Here is a 15,824-nt window from a genome sequence, read left to right as displayed (position 1 = left end):
GAAGGCTGAATTTTGTAAGTGGCTGATTTCATAGGGATTTTTGACCTTGTAAGTCAAACTTACAATGACTTCAACTCACCCCCTTGTTCATCCAGCATAGTGATGGTCTTGATTCCGGCATCCTGAGACTAAAAGGGGGAGGAGGAAGATGAAAATACAAGAAAACAACCCAAAACAACAGCAAAACTTGCAAATACTGACCAATGACAAGAAGGAATCATACTAAAAACCAAGTTCTCAGGAACTAGCACTGCAGACAGAACTAGTTGTCTCACACCAACACACGTATTAACCCCTGAAGTAATTAAGTCACAAGCTTGTGATAAATTTCTCTTCCCTGTCCATATTCCAATACTTTCACAGAAAAAACAGAAATGGCTTATCAGTACATCACTGGACAGTCTTCAGCAATTGCTGGTTTCAAGTAACATCAATTACAGTTAGTGCTAATATCCCATCCATATATTTCTGTATGTGAAGATTATATAATTCTTACCTCGATGGCTAATCCCAGAATTCTCCTTGTACTTTCCAAAGACTAGGAAGAAATACCAAATTATAGCATTACAAAAAATATAGGAAACAAATTGATCACAGGCTATATTTATGATGCTACTTTATTGTTAAAACTTGCCAACACATCCATCTCCTTACAAGAAAGCAAAAAAGGAGATGACTCCACTTTCATTTCCTTCATACTAGGCACCCCTTAAAAAACTTCAGATGGTGGAGTCAATGGAATTTCATGCAGGTAGGCAGAAATATGTGTATTACGCAGATTTGTAGGGAATCATTAAAGTTCAGAATTCCTTCCAGAATTGCAAGTAACTGTTAAATACTAAACACTTTAGAGGGACCAAGGGACCAAGAAGAAGCCAAAGTGATCTCTAAAAAAACACTCTCATTTTTCTACTGTGGAAATGGAAATAGGGGCCTGCAAAATGTCTCAGGAGGTAAAAGTACTTCCTACCGAGTGTGACCACCTGAGTTCAATGCCTAGAACCCACATGATAGAAGGAGAGAATGATTTCTGCAAGTCAACTTCTGACCTCCACGTGCACCACACAGACACACAGACACAGACACACACACACACACACACACACACACACACACACACACACACACACACACAGAGAGAGAGAGAGAGAGAGAGAGAGAGACAGAGAGAGAGAGCAACTAAATTAATTAAAATGTAATAAAATATTAAAATGAAAAAATATCATTCACCTCATCAGTAACCTGGTGAGCCTTTAGCTGAATTTCCTCTGGTGACAGATTATCCATGATGAATCAAAACTCTACTGGACACAGAAACAGAAATATGGATACTCTAGAAGAATAAGGATACAGAAAAGTTTGAGCAAAAACCATAAATTGATGGGATTTAGGTACTTACCAGGCAAGTAGATTAAAAGTGTCAATCTCATTACCTGTTCACCTACACCACAGAGCCAGGAAATCAGGCTAAGAGGAAAAATGGATATTTAATGCTATTAGTACAAAAAGTACACCTAAAACACAGGAGAAATACTCTTTTTGAGACAAGCAATCCTATATCCTAAGTGGTCTTGGACTTGCTATGCAGCAGAGGATGACCTTGAACAACTTCTTCTTCTCATTATTATTTATTTATTTATTTATTTATTTATTTATTTATTTATTCATTTATTCCCCCCAGACAGGGTTTCTCTATGTAGCTTTGCACCTTTCCTGGAGCTTGCTCTGTAGACCAGGCTGGCCTTGAAACTCACAAAGATCTGTTTGCCTCTGTCTCCTAAGTGCTGGGATTAAAGGCGTGCGGTGCTGGCGCCGGCACCGCCACCGCCACCGCCACCACCTGGTGACCTTGAACTTCTGATCCTTCAGTTCTACACATCTTGTGTGTGGGAATACAGGGTTTCACAAATGCTAGGACAAGCACTCTACCAACCAAGCTACATCCCCAGGCCCAGGTGAAAGTACTCTTTCCAATGGAAAAGTGGTTCTTGGTTTAAAAAGCAAGGCCTCAGTGAAATGTAAACTTTGGAGACTATTAGAATCAATTCTTGGGGCAGTTGAGTTCGCTCTGTGGGAAAAAGAACTTGCTATGCAAGCCTAAGCACCTATGGGCCTTTAGAGGGCCTAACAGGGAGAGGTGCTTGCCACGCCAGCCTAGTGGCCTGAGTTTGAAGCTGGAACCCATCTAAGGTGTAAGCATTATGGGACAGATACAGGTCTTCTTTACTGCATTTGATAGGTTTATATTACATTTTGTATGTTTGTGCATGTATATATATAATGTGTGCCTGTGTGTGTGTGTGTGTGTGTGTGTGTGTGTGTGTGTGTGAGTCTGAGCACATGTATGTCATGGAACAGATACTACACTGCACCTGTGTCAGAAGAGAGTCTCAGGTATCAGTCCTTGCCTTCCACCTTGTTTGAGACAGGGTCTCTTTTTGTTCTCTGCTACATATACTAGGCTGCTAGGTCCAGAGACTCTCCTGTCTCCACCTCCCATTTAGCTGTAAGTACTGGGATTATACTTGAGCAACTGCACCTGGCTTTATAGGGGTTCTGGGCATTGGAACACATGTTCTCATGATTGCATGGCTATCACTTGAACCCACTAAGCCTACCTCACAGCTGTATATTACATTTCTGTCTATAATACAGATAACACCTGGCTCAGTCTAGATTTGGGGACTTGAAACATTTTCATTGTTGTTGTTGAGAAAGGGTCTCATGTAACTCAAGCTGGCTTCACACTTGCTATGTAACTGAAGGATACTTGGAACATCTCATCCTCCTGCCTTTGCCTCCCAAGGGCTGGGATCAGGTGTGGGCCACCATGTTCAGCCTTTGGAAACTTGTGATTATAGTAAGGTGAGGGATGTCAGTGGGCAGATTCTGACCAGGAAAGCTACTAAAACTCCTAACACCCACTCTAAAAGCTGATCAACAAAGGATGACCAGGCACAAACGTTCAAAGTGTTGAGGTCAGGAACCCTGTTGTGAGCTGTCCTGATAAGCAGAGAATCAAATTAACCAGAAATACATTACTAGACTACACTTTTCAAGGGGACAGGTTTTGCTCATCATTCTGTCTAACATCTCACAGGATCTGACAGTATGTACTTAAAAAAATAACTAATGAGTGAACAAACAAGTAGAGAAACAGGGTGCACTCTCAAAGGAATACAACTCTTAATCCCAGCTATCAGGAGGCAGAGGCAGGTGGATCTCTGTGAGTTCGAGGCCAGCCTGGTGTACAGAGCGAGTTCCAGGCTCCAAAGCTACATGGAGAAACCCTGTCTCAGGGGGAATAAGGGGGAGGGGAAACCTGCACATGGTAGTAGCAAAAAGCAGGCAAACAATCACCAGAACCACACCCTAGAATTTACCACTGCAAGTGTGTGATATGGAATTAAATGTCCAGTTGGTCACTGGAAAATTTCCTCTGTTGGGGCTGAGGTTGTGTAGCTCAGTGGCAGAGCATTTACTTTATATGCACAAGGCCCTGGGCTCAATCCTCTTAAATGCAATAATCATATACTTTTCATCTTTTGTGTGTTGGGAATTGAATCCAGGGCTTCAAACAGGCTAGGCCAATGAGCCACAACTCCCAGTCTTTAAGTTTTGTGTGTGGCTGTGTATGCAGTTAAATGTACCACATGCACTTAACTAAGATTTTGAGCCTTAAAAGTTCATTTAAATAGTATATTTTGAGGTCAGTGGTAGTAGCAAAAAGCAGGCAAATAATCACCAGAACCACACCCCAGAATTTACCACTGCAGGCAGAACACCCAAACACATAAAATAAATAAGTTTTTAAAAAAGGATATAAAAGCCTTCCTTGAAATAGCAACTATTCACTCATTAGATAGTAACATGAAACTGTATGCTTTATTAATTTGCTAATTGTTTAGAAACCTTTAGCTTTATCATACATACATATCCTATGCTATCATTCTCTTTGGGTAGGAGTGGTGGTATACACTCAATCCCAGAACTCAGGAGGTTGAAACAGGATTAGGAGTTTGAAGATAGACAGAAAACAGCGCCATCAAGAGACAGTATGGGGGAAGAGAGATGTAAGATTTTGTACCTTGTCACCTCCAGATGTTCAGACCTTTCCTTGTTCAGCTTGTCTGCTTAGGTAGATTCTGGCTTCTCTGTCACTTCCTAGAGCCCCAGTCAAAACCTGCTCTTCCTAAGCAGCGTGCTCTTATGTCACCCATGGTTCCAATGAACAACTCCTTAGTGCCCAACAGAGGGATAAGAAACAAGAACAACCACTCCACATTCATCAATTAGTCCCTGCAAGCAGCAGCTCAGTCAGGTTTTCAGACAATACACTACAGATACAGAAACTCTGTGGGATAAGGAAGCCCAGATCTCTCAAACAAACAATTTTGTAATTCTATTCCTACTGTTGATTCCTGACAACTATAATAAGTCAATATCTACTACCTTGTTAGTAGAAGCTAAACAAAACAAGAATCTCAAATGGTCCTGAGAGAGGCTTGCATCTACAGCTGACCTGTTTCAAAACTGAAGACTAAGAATCCGGCCTTCTAAAAATCAAGAGATATAGTTGGAAAGTAAATGAGTCAGGTGACAGTGAGGTCATCTGGAAACACACCCTCTCCATGAACTCAAGTTCTGCTTACTACACAGAACTTCCCCTTCTCTAAGCAGAGGGCTACGGTAAGAACCAAGAAGGAACAAAGACCTCACACACTAGGTGTGCTGATGTCAGGAAGCAGGTGTGTGGACTTGGGATTCTTTTAAAGATTATTTTTGTTAATGTGTATATATGAGGTTTATGTGCACCACATGCACACAGGAGCTCTCGGATGCCAGAAGAGAGTGTTGTTTTTGAGCTCCATGTCGTACACACACACACAAATATATACATAAACATACAAACAAAGAGAGTAAACAACCAAGACTCAGTTTCCTCGTTATAAAATAGGGACAATAACACACTTTGTTGATTTCTGATGAAGACGTAAAGAAATGCAGGCAGCTGGGACAGTGCAAGCCTGTATTCTCTGTACGTAGAAGCAGAGGATCAGGAATTCAAGGTCAGCCTAGGTTACAAAGAAAGATTCTCAAAACAAACATACATGAGTGATTCTTCAAAATCCTTAGCCCAGCCAGGTCTGGCAGCAGCACATGCCTTTAATTCCAGCACTCAGGAGGCAGAAGCAGGTAGACCTCTGTGATTAGTGAATTTCAAGATAGCATACTCACTGGCATGTGCCCAGCATTCAGTACATGTCACCCGCAGCCCTCCCCTCTCTTGTTTGGTTTTTGAGGTCTCATGCAGCCCAAGCACTGACCTAAAACTTACATATTTGAGGGTGACTTTGAATGTCTGATTCTCTCTATCTCCCATGTACTAGTATTCCAGGCCTATGCCAACAAGCACCATTTAAAGCTTGGCTAATTTTTTTGTTATTTTTAAATGTACAACTAATGGGTCTTAATATTATTACAAAGGTTGAAGTAGTCAACAAAACCACATATTTCTTTACAAATCTAAAAACATAAGTTTCCCCATAAATGGCCTTTTCTCTTTCTTTTCTGAATTCACAAATAATAAACAAATGACACAAAACATGAAAAAGAATAAAAGGTGAATAATGTAAGTTTTTCATTAAAAATGCACTATAATTACAGTAGAGAAAAATATAAACTGAAAAAGTCTGGGATATATTCATCAAAATACTTCTAACTGGCTGTGATATACTCAAAGTAGACATATCAGCAAATGCCCATAGTCCTATCACCTGGAAGGCTCACACAGGAAGATCCAGGCTAGCCTGAACTATAGGGAGTTCAAGTCTATTTTGGGCTACAGAGTGAGATCTTATCTCAAACAAAACAAACAAACAAACAAAAAAAAAACAATGGGGATAGGGTGGGGTAGGAATAGAGAGTACTTGGTGCTCTTACAGAGGGCCTTGGTTTGGTTCACAGCTCATATAACTCCAGTTCCAGGGGATCCAACAACTTCTCCTAGCCTCCTCAGGCACCATGCACACACATGTATGCAGGCACATAATGCACATACATGATACAGGCAAAACACATACAAAAAAATCCTTTCAAAGTGATTTTTTTCTTCTTTACCCCAATCTCCCAAATCGTTTGCTATAGGGTTATACTGCAAATTTTCACATACTGGTCTTCATCATTTTAAAATGATAGTTTACAACAACCGAGAGAATCTACTTCTATGAATGGAGGAAATGGGGCTGGAGAGATGGCTCAGTGGTTGAGAGCGCTGACCGCTCTCCTAGGACCCAAGTTCTGTTCCTACCACCCATACTTGCTACAACTGCCTGCAACTCCAGCTCTGGGGGATCTGATGCTTCCGGCCTCTACAGGCACTCACACTCGTGTGCACATACCCATATACATACACATATAGACACGTAACTTTAAAAAAAAAAGAGTGGGGCAAGGAGGCCGAGCTCTGTGAGTCTGAGGCCAGCTGGGTCCACATCGTAAACTCCAGGCCAGCCAGGGAGATACAACCCTGTCTCAAAACACAAAAACAAGCCGGGCGGTGGTGGCGCACACCTTTAATCCCAGAACTCGGGAGGCAGAGCCAGGTGGATCTCTGTGAGTTCAAGGCCAGCCTGGTCTACAGAGCGAGGTCCAGGACAGGCGCGAAGCTACACAGAGAAAACCCTGTCTCGGAAAAACAAAACAAACCAAAACCAAAACACAAAAACAAACCGAATGGAGAAAACAGAGTAAGAAATTTTAGACCCAGGTTCCAAAGTATAACACCAATTCCTAGTTCTCTTGAGAGAAATCTTACGGTTGGCACATACAGTTAAGTCTAAATTATCCGAAATAAACCCAACCACTGGCAGATGATCAACCTCTCTGAATCATAAAAGAACAGAAATAGTAACAGATTTGTCTGAAGTACTGCTAACAGTTCACAGGGAAACCTTTACTGAAGGTTAGATGGAAAATATTTCATATGTGGCAGCAAGAATTGGTTCAAACAAGGTCTCAACAAGTTCTTAATAATCTTTTGACACAAATTGAGCAAGTAGATGAAAGAATCCCATAAGAAAATGGAGACTGTAGCTGGAAAAGAGAATTTGTAACAAGTTCCTTGTTAGAAATACCCTCACAGAGTAAAAGAAAAAGAAAACAGAAAACGACAGTAGTCCTTCTTTTCCAGGGATACACTCCAATAGCCCCAAGTGAATGGCTGACATTACCAAGTACAAATCTATGGGTTCTCTTTTTTTCCTGTACATGCCCATGATAAACATCCATTCATCTTTGCACTACATAGCTTCTGCTGACTTATGTGAACTGGCACCACCACCATCAAGTTGATTATTAGATAGGGGTTACTTGAATGAACACAAACGCGAAGATACCCAAGTCTGATCAAAGAGCTAGCCAAGAAGTGACTTGTGGGTTTGTAAAGACGCTACACAAGGGTGGGTCAGTCTTGGAAGGATGGGTCAGGATGGCATGAGACTGGACTGCCACAGTCAAAGCTGCACAGAACTTAAAATGCACACACTAGGCAGGGATGACGGCACATGTCTGTAATCCCAGTACTGGGAGGCAGAAGCAGGGATGGTCTCAAGGTAGACACCAGCCTTGGCTACCTAGTTTGACTTGGTCTCAAACAAAAACAAATTACGACCACAAGTAACAGGAACTGCAGAAAGTGAAACCACAGATAAGAGGGGAAGTATTGCAGAAACTCGGTTGTTTGGTTTTTCGAGATAGGGTTTCTCTGTAGCAGCCCTGGCTGTCCTGGAACTCACTCTGTAGACCAGGCTGGCCCTGAACTCACAGATCCACCTGCCTCTGTCTCCCAAGTGCTGGGATTAAAGGCGGGCGTCACCACTGCCCAGCTCAGAAACTATGTTTTAAACAGGGTCTTGTAGTAGAGATTAGTTCCACATTAGGGTTGAACTCTAACTGGTCTTCCAAGAGGTGCCATGCCTGGCCTTGTCACTCACACAGCTGTTTATAGGATTCGCTTTATAATTCAGTAGTGAGGAAATGGGTGGAGGAACAGAAGAAACGAAGTTGGCCATGAATGTGTGATACTGGGCTAAGAAACCATTATGCTTTCTTTACAAAAAAAAAAAAAAATTAAGCATATGCAAAGGTTCCTTCCTTCCTTCTTTCTTTCTTCTTTCTTTCTTTCTTTCTTTCTTTCCTTTCTTCCTTCCTTTCTTTCTTCCTTCCTTCCTTCCTTCCTCCTTTCCTTTCCTTCTTTCCTTTTACCTTTCCTTTCCTTCCCTTTCTTTTTTTTAGAGTAGCTGAAGCACTCTGGAGGCTCAGGTAAGAGGATCGGTCATGATCAGTCATCAGTTAAGAGGCCAGATAGGCTACACAGTGAGTCTCAAAAGCAAACCAAAACACCACACAAAAACAGTAGCTGAGAGTAGAAGATGGTGCCTGCCTACTGTGTGCAAGACTCCTAATATGATCCCTATCATCAGACAGACAGACAGACAGACACACAGACACACACACACACACACACACACACACACATTCCAGGTGGCTTTTAATTAAATAGTTTCTGACTACTATTTTGAAAATTAAGAAGCAGCTGAGCATGGTGATCCATGCCTATAAATCCCAGCACTTAAAAGGCTGAAGCCCAGTGGTTAAGAGCACTTGTTACTTTTGCAGAGGACCCAAGTTTAGTTCACAGCACCAACATGATGGCTCACATCCGTCTCTAATTCTAGTTCCAGGGAATCTGGCACCTTCTTCTGATCTCCATGGGCACTGCACTCACGATGCACTTACATTAATGTAGGTAACACATACACATTATTCACAACAGCTAAGTAGGAGGAGGGGACAAATGTCCACATAATGTGATATTATTCAGCTCTAGAAAGGAATTGAAGTATTTACAGTCTACAGTATGTGTTAGCACTGAAAGCTTTACCAAATAAATGAAAATAAACACAAAAAGGCCATATATTGTATAATATCATTTATAAGAAATCTGTTTTGTTCTCAGACAGGATTGCCCTATGCAGCCCTGGGTTACCTAGAGCTCACTCTGTAGACCAGGCTGGCCTCGAACTTAAAGAGATCTACCTGCCTCTGCATGTGCTATAATGCCCTGCAGATTTATATGAAATCTTAAAAATAGTAAATCCTAGTCAGATGTGTTGATGCATCCCTTTATCCCTAGTACTCAGGAGGCGAAGGCAGACAGATCCACAGCAGCACATGTTTATGCCAATATCTTAAAATTTGAAAGCATATCTTTCTCTAGGTATTTTGTTTTTGAGGCAGGGTCTCACTGCGCAGGCCAGGCTGTTCTGAACTCACTGTAGCCTAGTGACCCATCCTCCTGCCTCAGCCTCTCAAGTGCAGGGTTGCAGGTGTGGCCTGCAATGCCAGGTGTCTTTCACTCATTTTACAACGGAGCAAGAGCCAGTCTGATGTTGTTGCCAGACACTTAGGAACCCGAGCAGGAGTATTTCAAGTCTGAGGTCAATCTGGGGTAAAAGAAGAAGACTTCTATTCTAGCATAAGCTAGAGTGAAAACCCATCTGAAGAACCAAAATAAGTAAAAGGGAAAGAGTCCAAGTTTTTACCTCATAACGAGAAAATTATTTCAGACTGGCATTCCAGGCTACCCTAACTAACCATGCGCCCAGCACAGGAACCTTCATGGAGAGGGAGGGAGTATTAAACACATCCAAACTATAGCAACTGGCAATCAATCTACTTAACCTGTTTATATGACTATTCCTTACATTTATTAACAGTTCTTCCCAGAATTGTTTCTGAATTACAGTGCTTAGCATAGTGCTGGCCAATAAAGATTCATGGAATGTAAGCTATTAATGAACTGAGTATTTATCAACTCTATGATGGTGATGATGATGATGATAATTTGAGATGGTCTTGCACTTCAATCCTATGAGTGCTAGGAGCACAGGTGTATAGCACCATGCCTAGCTTGAACTGAGCACAACAGACATGCTATCAGTCATGTTCTTTACCTATGGCCCTGACTCCTATTATCAGAATATTTGAGGAAAACTTGGAATCAGTTAAGACCTTGGATAGTTTAGGTATATATTTTTGAGGTAAGACAAAGCCTTATCAATCATCTTTACCCCATATAAGACAGTCCGTGTCATTAATGCCTTCATTTTAAGCTCTAGATCAGTGGTTCTCAATCTGTGGGTCATAATCCCTTTGGATGTGCATATCAGACATTTGATTATATTATGATTCATAAGTGTAGCAAAATTACAGTTACGAAGTAGCGACAAAATAATTTTATGGTTGGGGGTCACAACATGAGGAATTGTATTGAAGGGTCACAGTTTTAGGAAGGTTGAGAACCACTACTCTAGATGTACAATTATACGTGCAACATACCTACCCACACTTCTAGATTTCAAAGAGAAATGTAGGGAACAGATGCAAAAACAGAAGAAAGGGTTATAGAAAATAAGCCAGAACTTAGATATAATCATAAGTCACTAGGAAGATAATTTAACTCAGATTCTCTCTAGAGCTATATTTTACTACTAGATCGTTTTGTTTGTTTGTGTTTTTAATGGGGTAGGGGCTCAGACAGAGTTTCAAGTAGCCCAGCCTGGCCTCAAACTCCCTACATAGGGCTGGCAAGATGGTTCAGCAGATAAACAAGAACTTACCTCCAACAATACAAGCCTACCCAGCTGAGTTCAATCCCCAAGGAACCACATGAAGAAGAGAACCAACCCAACAAAACATTGTCCTGACCTCCAAACCCACCCCAAGGCACACTCCTCCTGGCAAATAAATATTTGTAATAAAACATACTTCAATTCCTATGTAGCAAAAGTTGGTGTTGAACCCATGATCCTCTTGCCTCAACCTTCCAAATGTTGGGATTGCTGGCACCCACCATCACACCTGAGCTACATTCCATTTCTAACATGAATGGTTGGCAGAATTCAGTGGTGCACGCCTATAATCCCAGCACCTGGCAGGCTGAGGCAGGAGGGCTTTAAGGTCACCCTGGGGGTGGGGATGAGAATTGGGAGGAGAAAGAGAGAGGGAGAGAGAAAGAGAGATAATATTTTAAGCCAAAAAGGAAACAATGTTCCAAATTTAACAATTCCTAAAGGCATTTAGATCAGATGGTTTATGTTAAGAATACTTTCCACAGCTGTTGTTCAAATTTCTAAAGGTCTTAGACTAAAAACCTAGGGCCAATATTGGGGTAAATGCTGAAAGATCAGAGAGACAAAGGAAAAAGCCATGGCTACTTCTCACCTCGCTAACTGCATGAATTCTCTGACTGAATGTCTCTGAGTCCTCAGCCAAAAGGGGTCCAGCCGAAAAGGCTTCAGCTGAAAAGCCTCTGGTTCCTGTGGTCCTTACGCCTTGTATACCTTTCTCCACCCAGCCATATCACTTCCTTCTTAGTGCTGGGATTAAAAGTGTGTGACTTCCAAGTACTGGCATTAAAGGTGTGTGCCACCACTGCCTGGCTCCATTTCTCTCCTAGACGGAGTCAATCTCATGTAGTCCAGGGTGGCTTTGAACTCACAGAGATCCAAACAGATCTCTGCCTCCCAAGCACTAGGATTAAAGGTGTGTGCCACCACTGCCTGGCCTCTGTGTTTAATCTAGTGGCTTGTTCTGTCCTCTGATCTTCAGGCAGATTTTATTAGGGTGCACAGTCTATCACCTCACACAGCCAGGTGTGACAGTCCATACCATTGCTTGGGAAGATGAGACAGAAGGAATAACACTACTTCAAGACCAGACCAGCCCCTCCCCCCAACACACATACACCTGTCTCAAAATATAAAACGAAAAATAATGTTCCTCCCTTTACTTCCGATCTCTAGTTTCTTTTGTACCTTCTTCTATGTGGGTAACAGCCATTCTTATGTGGAGACCCCCCAAAATATGCAAATGACATGATGTAAGTGCACCACAGAATCATATCTATTATAAACATCCATGTTTCAAAGTACAGTGAAACACATGACTCAAGACAAAAATCAAGTGAGTCAGAAGGAACCACTAGAAAAAAGGAACCAAGAAAATTACACTTCAGTTTTACAGAAGTGCATATTTTAACTGTTTGGTGTCTAACACAAGCTTCTGTCGGCTTTGGAATTTCCACAATTCTACCCTAAGTGACTTGAGTATAATCCAGGGGAGACAGATGTGTGACTGCAATCAATCACATTCACACTGCACATGTGGAAGGTGAAAACAAAACAAAACAAAAAAACCACTCAGGCACCAGCAGCTCTCTGCCATCTGTCTAGGAAAGACAACAATCCGGCAGGCTGAGTATGTCAGATAACAAGTTTAGGTAAAGATGAAGGACAACACTTCACCTCACTTGAAACATTCCCCACAACCATGTTAGTTGTCCCTAAAATGCATCACATTAGATGTGTTCTGGAGTCTCCAGAGTATCCTAAAAAGAGCAATTGGTATATGCCGAGGACTTGAAAGAGTAATTCCAAAGAATATTAAAGAATGGTGTTCCTGGGGCCAGCAGGAGGCCTCAGTGAGTAAGGTGCTGGCTTACACAGTTGAAAACCTGAGTCCCATCCCAGGAATCTGCAGCTGTCCTCTGACTGTGATGTGTGTACAACCACCATGGTGATCTGAATGAGAACGGCCCCCATAGACTCAATCTACTTGCATGCTGGGTCCCCAGTTATAGGACAGTTTGGAAAGGGTTAGAAGGTATGGCCTTGTTGGAGGAGTTGTCACTGAGGGCAGGCTCTGAGGATTCAAATGCCCATCTCTTCCCATTAGCTTTCTCATCCTAGTGGCTGGGTCTCCGATCTCTCAGCTCCTGCTCCCGTGCCATCTCTGCCTGTTGCCATGCTTCCTGCCTCAAAATCTAAGTCCAAATGAATGCTTTCTTCTGGAAGTTGCCTTGGTCATGGTCTTTTGTCACAGCAAAGCTGGTACAATTTGAACCAGGATGGTGTCAAACTTAGAGCCATCTGGGCCCTCAAAATGGCTCAGCAGGCAAAAGCCCTGAAGTCAAGTCTGATGACCTGAATTTGATCCCTGGGACCCACATGAAGGAAGTAAAGAATGGACTCTTGCTGTGCTCTGACTACCATATGTGTACACCCCACCCACCTACCCCCACCCACGATAAGTAAAATGTAAAGCAAACAAATAACAACAAAAACCCAGAAATACTCCTGCCTCTGCCTCCAAAGTGTTGGCATTACAGGCATGAGCTACCACACCCAGCTGACATAATGCTTTCAAATCCTGACTATTGCTTACTTATCTCTTATACTTTTCTTCATTAAATGAGAATCATGCTTAAATCCAGTTACATGGTTAGCTTATGCAAAAATATTTATTAACAGTACCTATTTCTAGGAAAGCAGCTCAGAAGGAAGTGTACTTAGCATGCAGGAGGGGCTCTGAGTTTAATCCCCAAGCACCAAATACCAAAATAAAACAGTACCTAGAACAGAATGTTCAATATAGTTTATTTTATTATTATATTTGAGATGAGGTTTCATGAGATTGCTGATGACTGCCTGAAACTCTCCTGCTTTCACTTTCCAAGTAGTGGAGATTATAGATATATGCAAGGGCACCCAGGTATAATACTGCCTTATAATTATTAAATATGTTATTATGGAACACTGTCCTCAGAGCATAAACAGTCATTATCATCTTAATCAGAGCAACTGTGATTACTCACAAAAAGACTCCCCAAATTGGGCCTGCTGACCTTCCCTTGAGAGGATGAGAGGATGAGATGTCCTTGTCCTTAGACTCTCACCCCAGATTCCAGCCGCCCACTCCCCGTTCTGGGCCAACCTCACTTCATCTTCAGGGTTGCTACAGTGTAGAAAGTGCAAAGCTAGAGGAAACCCAGACCAAAACCAAACAAACAAAAAACAACAACCCTCCACAAAAGAAACAAACAGTCCTACCAAGAATGGTAAGTTATTTAATCATTTAATTTACCTTAATATGACCTGTCCCAGGAGCACAGTGAGAAGTGTTTCTCCTATTTGTTATTATCTACTTCAACGTGTTTCTTCTCATTTCCTCTCACCAAGAGAACAAATAACAAGTGAGCAATGGATACTTTGGGCATCAACTTTGCTAGTGACAGAAATATTAAAATTTCTTACTTTGCTATGAAATAGCTTAAGTTTGGATTTCAAAGTACGTAAGCTAGCTGGGCATGGTGGTGCAGGTCTTTACTCTCAGCACTTTGGACAGAGAGGCTGGCTGGTCTCTGAGTTCCAGGCCAGCCTGGGATACATAGTGAGAACATATTTTGTTTTGTTTGTTTTTAAGTGCTTTAGCAAATGAGGCCTCACAGGTTTTAAGCGTAGTATTTTCCCAGAGGGGGAAAAAAAATGAGAAGGATCTGTTTTTACCTGGCTATGATTGAACCTATTAGCATTTTACCAGGACATCTCAGAAGGCAGCAGGGCAGATGAAGTTACTCCAATGATTGAAATATCTTGTAGTAAGAAACTACACTATTTTCGAAAGGCTGAGAACGTGCTGTCAAACAGCCGCCAGTTTCTAAAGTCTCCTGCAGTCACCATCCCCACCTCCAGCCCAAACCACCCAGATGACCATCAGCAAAAGGGAAAGAAAGATCTCCCTCTCTCTTCTCAACTCTGACGTCCTTCGCTCCCTATACCACCAGTTTGCTTTTCCCAATAGTGCAGTAACTAATGATTAAGGACGAAGAAAAGAAGTCTAACAGTACTTCCCCGCGCCGCCCCCCAAACTACTTCGAACCCAAATTGGGGGAAAAAAATCGTCCTTTGACTGACCATACTCTTGGTGTGCGCCTGCGGGGAAGCCGCAAGGTAAGCAGGGACTTTCCTAGACAGTGAAATCAGCAATGCCACGAGCCTCAGGGTCATTCTTCTAACAACTACCTCGAAACTATGTGCTCACTGGGGCCACCAGGCAGGTTGTTAATACTAAGGAGCAACATCGAGAGGCTGGAGGAGAGAGATAGGGAGTCGAACCACCAAGTCCGGGGCACCACCATTGCGCTTTCCTTCCTGTGCTGGGCTCGCGCTGGCCGCCAACGCCTAGCGTCCTTGTTCTCGGCCCAATCTACCGAGAACTGGCCGGAGTTCCCTTCTCCCCTCGAGTCCGACACCACCAGAATTCAACCATCTCCACACCCTTTCTCCTCGGGATATCATACTATCCTTCCCGCTGACAAGCTCGCTCGCGGCCACTTTCCAGAAGACTCACCAGGCTGCTCTCGCCACTCCTCTCCAGCCCGGGAGGATCCGACACTCCTAGATAACACCGGGTGAGAACGTGTGCGCATGCGCCCCGAGGAGTTGTGCGCCTGCGCGCTCGACGGGCGCCTGGGGGCGACCCTCCTCTACAGCTGGAGCCAATCACCGTGCGGGGGGTGCAGTTAAATCTCCTGCCACGCAGGCGGAGAGCCTGGGAACTCACCCGTTAACCTTCCAGGTTCCCTTCCCAGGTTCCCCTCCCGCCCGAAGGTGGGGCCAGTTCACCTAACCATCCTTACCGAAAGCGGCTGTGCGGGGGACACCTTAGCGTTTGAACCCGAGGAAAAGTTGGGATGACTGCCGAAGAAGCCTACAGGGTGTTTTGATCCTTCGCTAAACCGGGGAAATAGATGCGTAAACACACTACAGTGAACAGAAGGCGGTGCACAGGAATTCCGGGTTGCCCACAATGAACAACATTTATTTTGAGGGGTGCCTGTATGATTGCCGCAGGAAGTTACTCTTAGAGTCACGAAGGCTAAGTAGGAGGTCCTCCGGAAGTCACGGAAATAGGAGTTTTCC

At 42.9% G+C, this 15,824-nt stretch overlaps 1 protein-coding gene across 8 annotated transcripts in view; it reads right to left on the bottom strand.

The window, feature by feature from the left end:
• Window positions 1–15,824, bottom strand: part of Snap23 (synaptosome associated protein 23) — a 41,480-nt gene that overhangs the window by 15,331 nt on the left and 10,325 nt on the right. For 2 of the 8 annotated variants that reach the window (XM_036185101.1, XM_036185109.1), the window contains exons 1-4: window positions 15,253–15,337; window positions 1,231–1,333; window positions 497–538; window positions 80–128 (exon numbers count right to left, since the gene is read on the bottom strand). In XM_036185101.1, coding sequence (XP_036040994.1) covers window positions 80–128; window positions 497–538; window positions 1,231–1,287 — 148 coding nt within the window. In that variant the 5' untranslated portion in view covers window positions 1,288–1,333; window positions 15,253–15,337. Of the gene's footprint in view, window positions 1–79; window positions 129–496; window positions 539–1,230; window positions 1,334–1,399; window positions 1,468–15,252; window positions 15,338–15,541; window positions 15,562–15,824 lie in introns of those variants that run through there. The other 6 variants (XM_036185106.1, XM_036185107.1, XM_036185102.1 and 3 more) reach the window with 6 other exon arrangements.

This window comes from Onychomys torridus, chromosome 4, assembly GCF_903995425.1.
Source record: "Onychomys torridus chromosome 4, mOncTor1.1, whole genome shotgun sequence".
NCBI classification, from domain to species: Eukaryota; Metazoa; Chordata; class Mammalia; order Rodentia; family Cricetidae; genus Onychomys; species Onychomys torridus.
The sequence above is the reverse complement of the archived record's forward strand: the minus strand, read 5'-3'. Positions and strand labels throughout refer to the sequence as shown.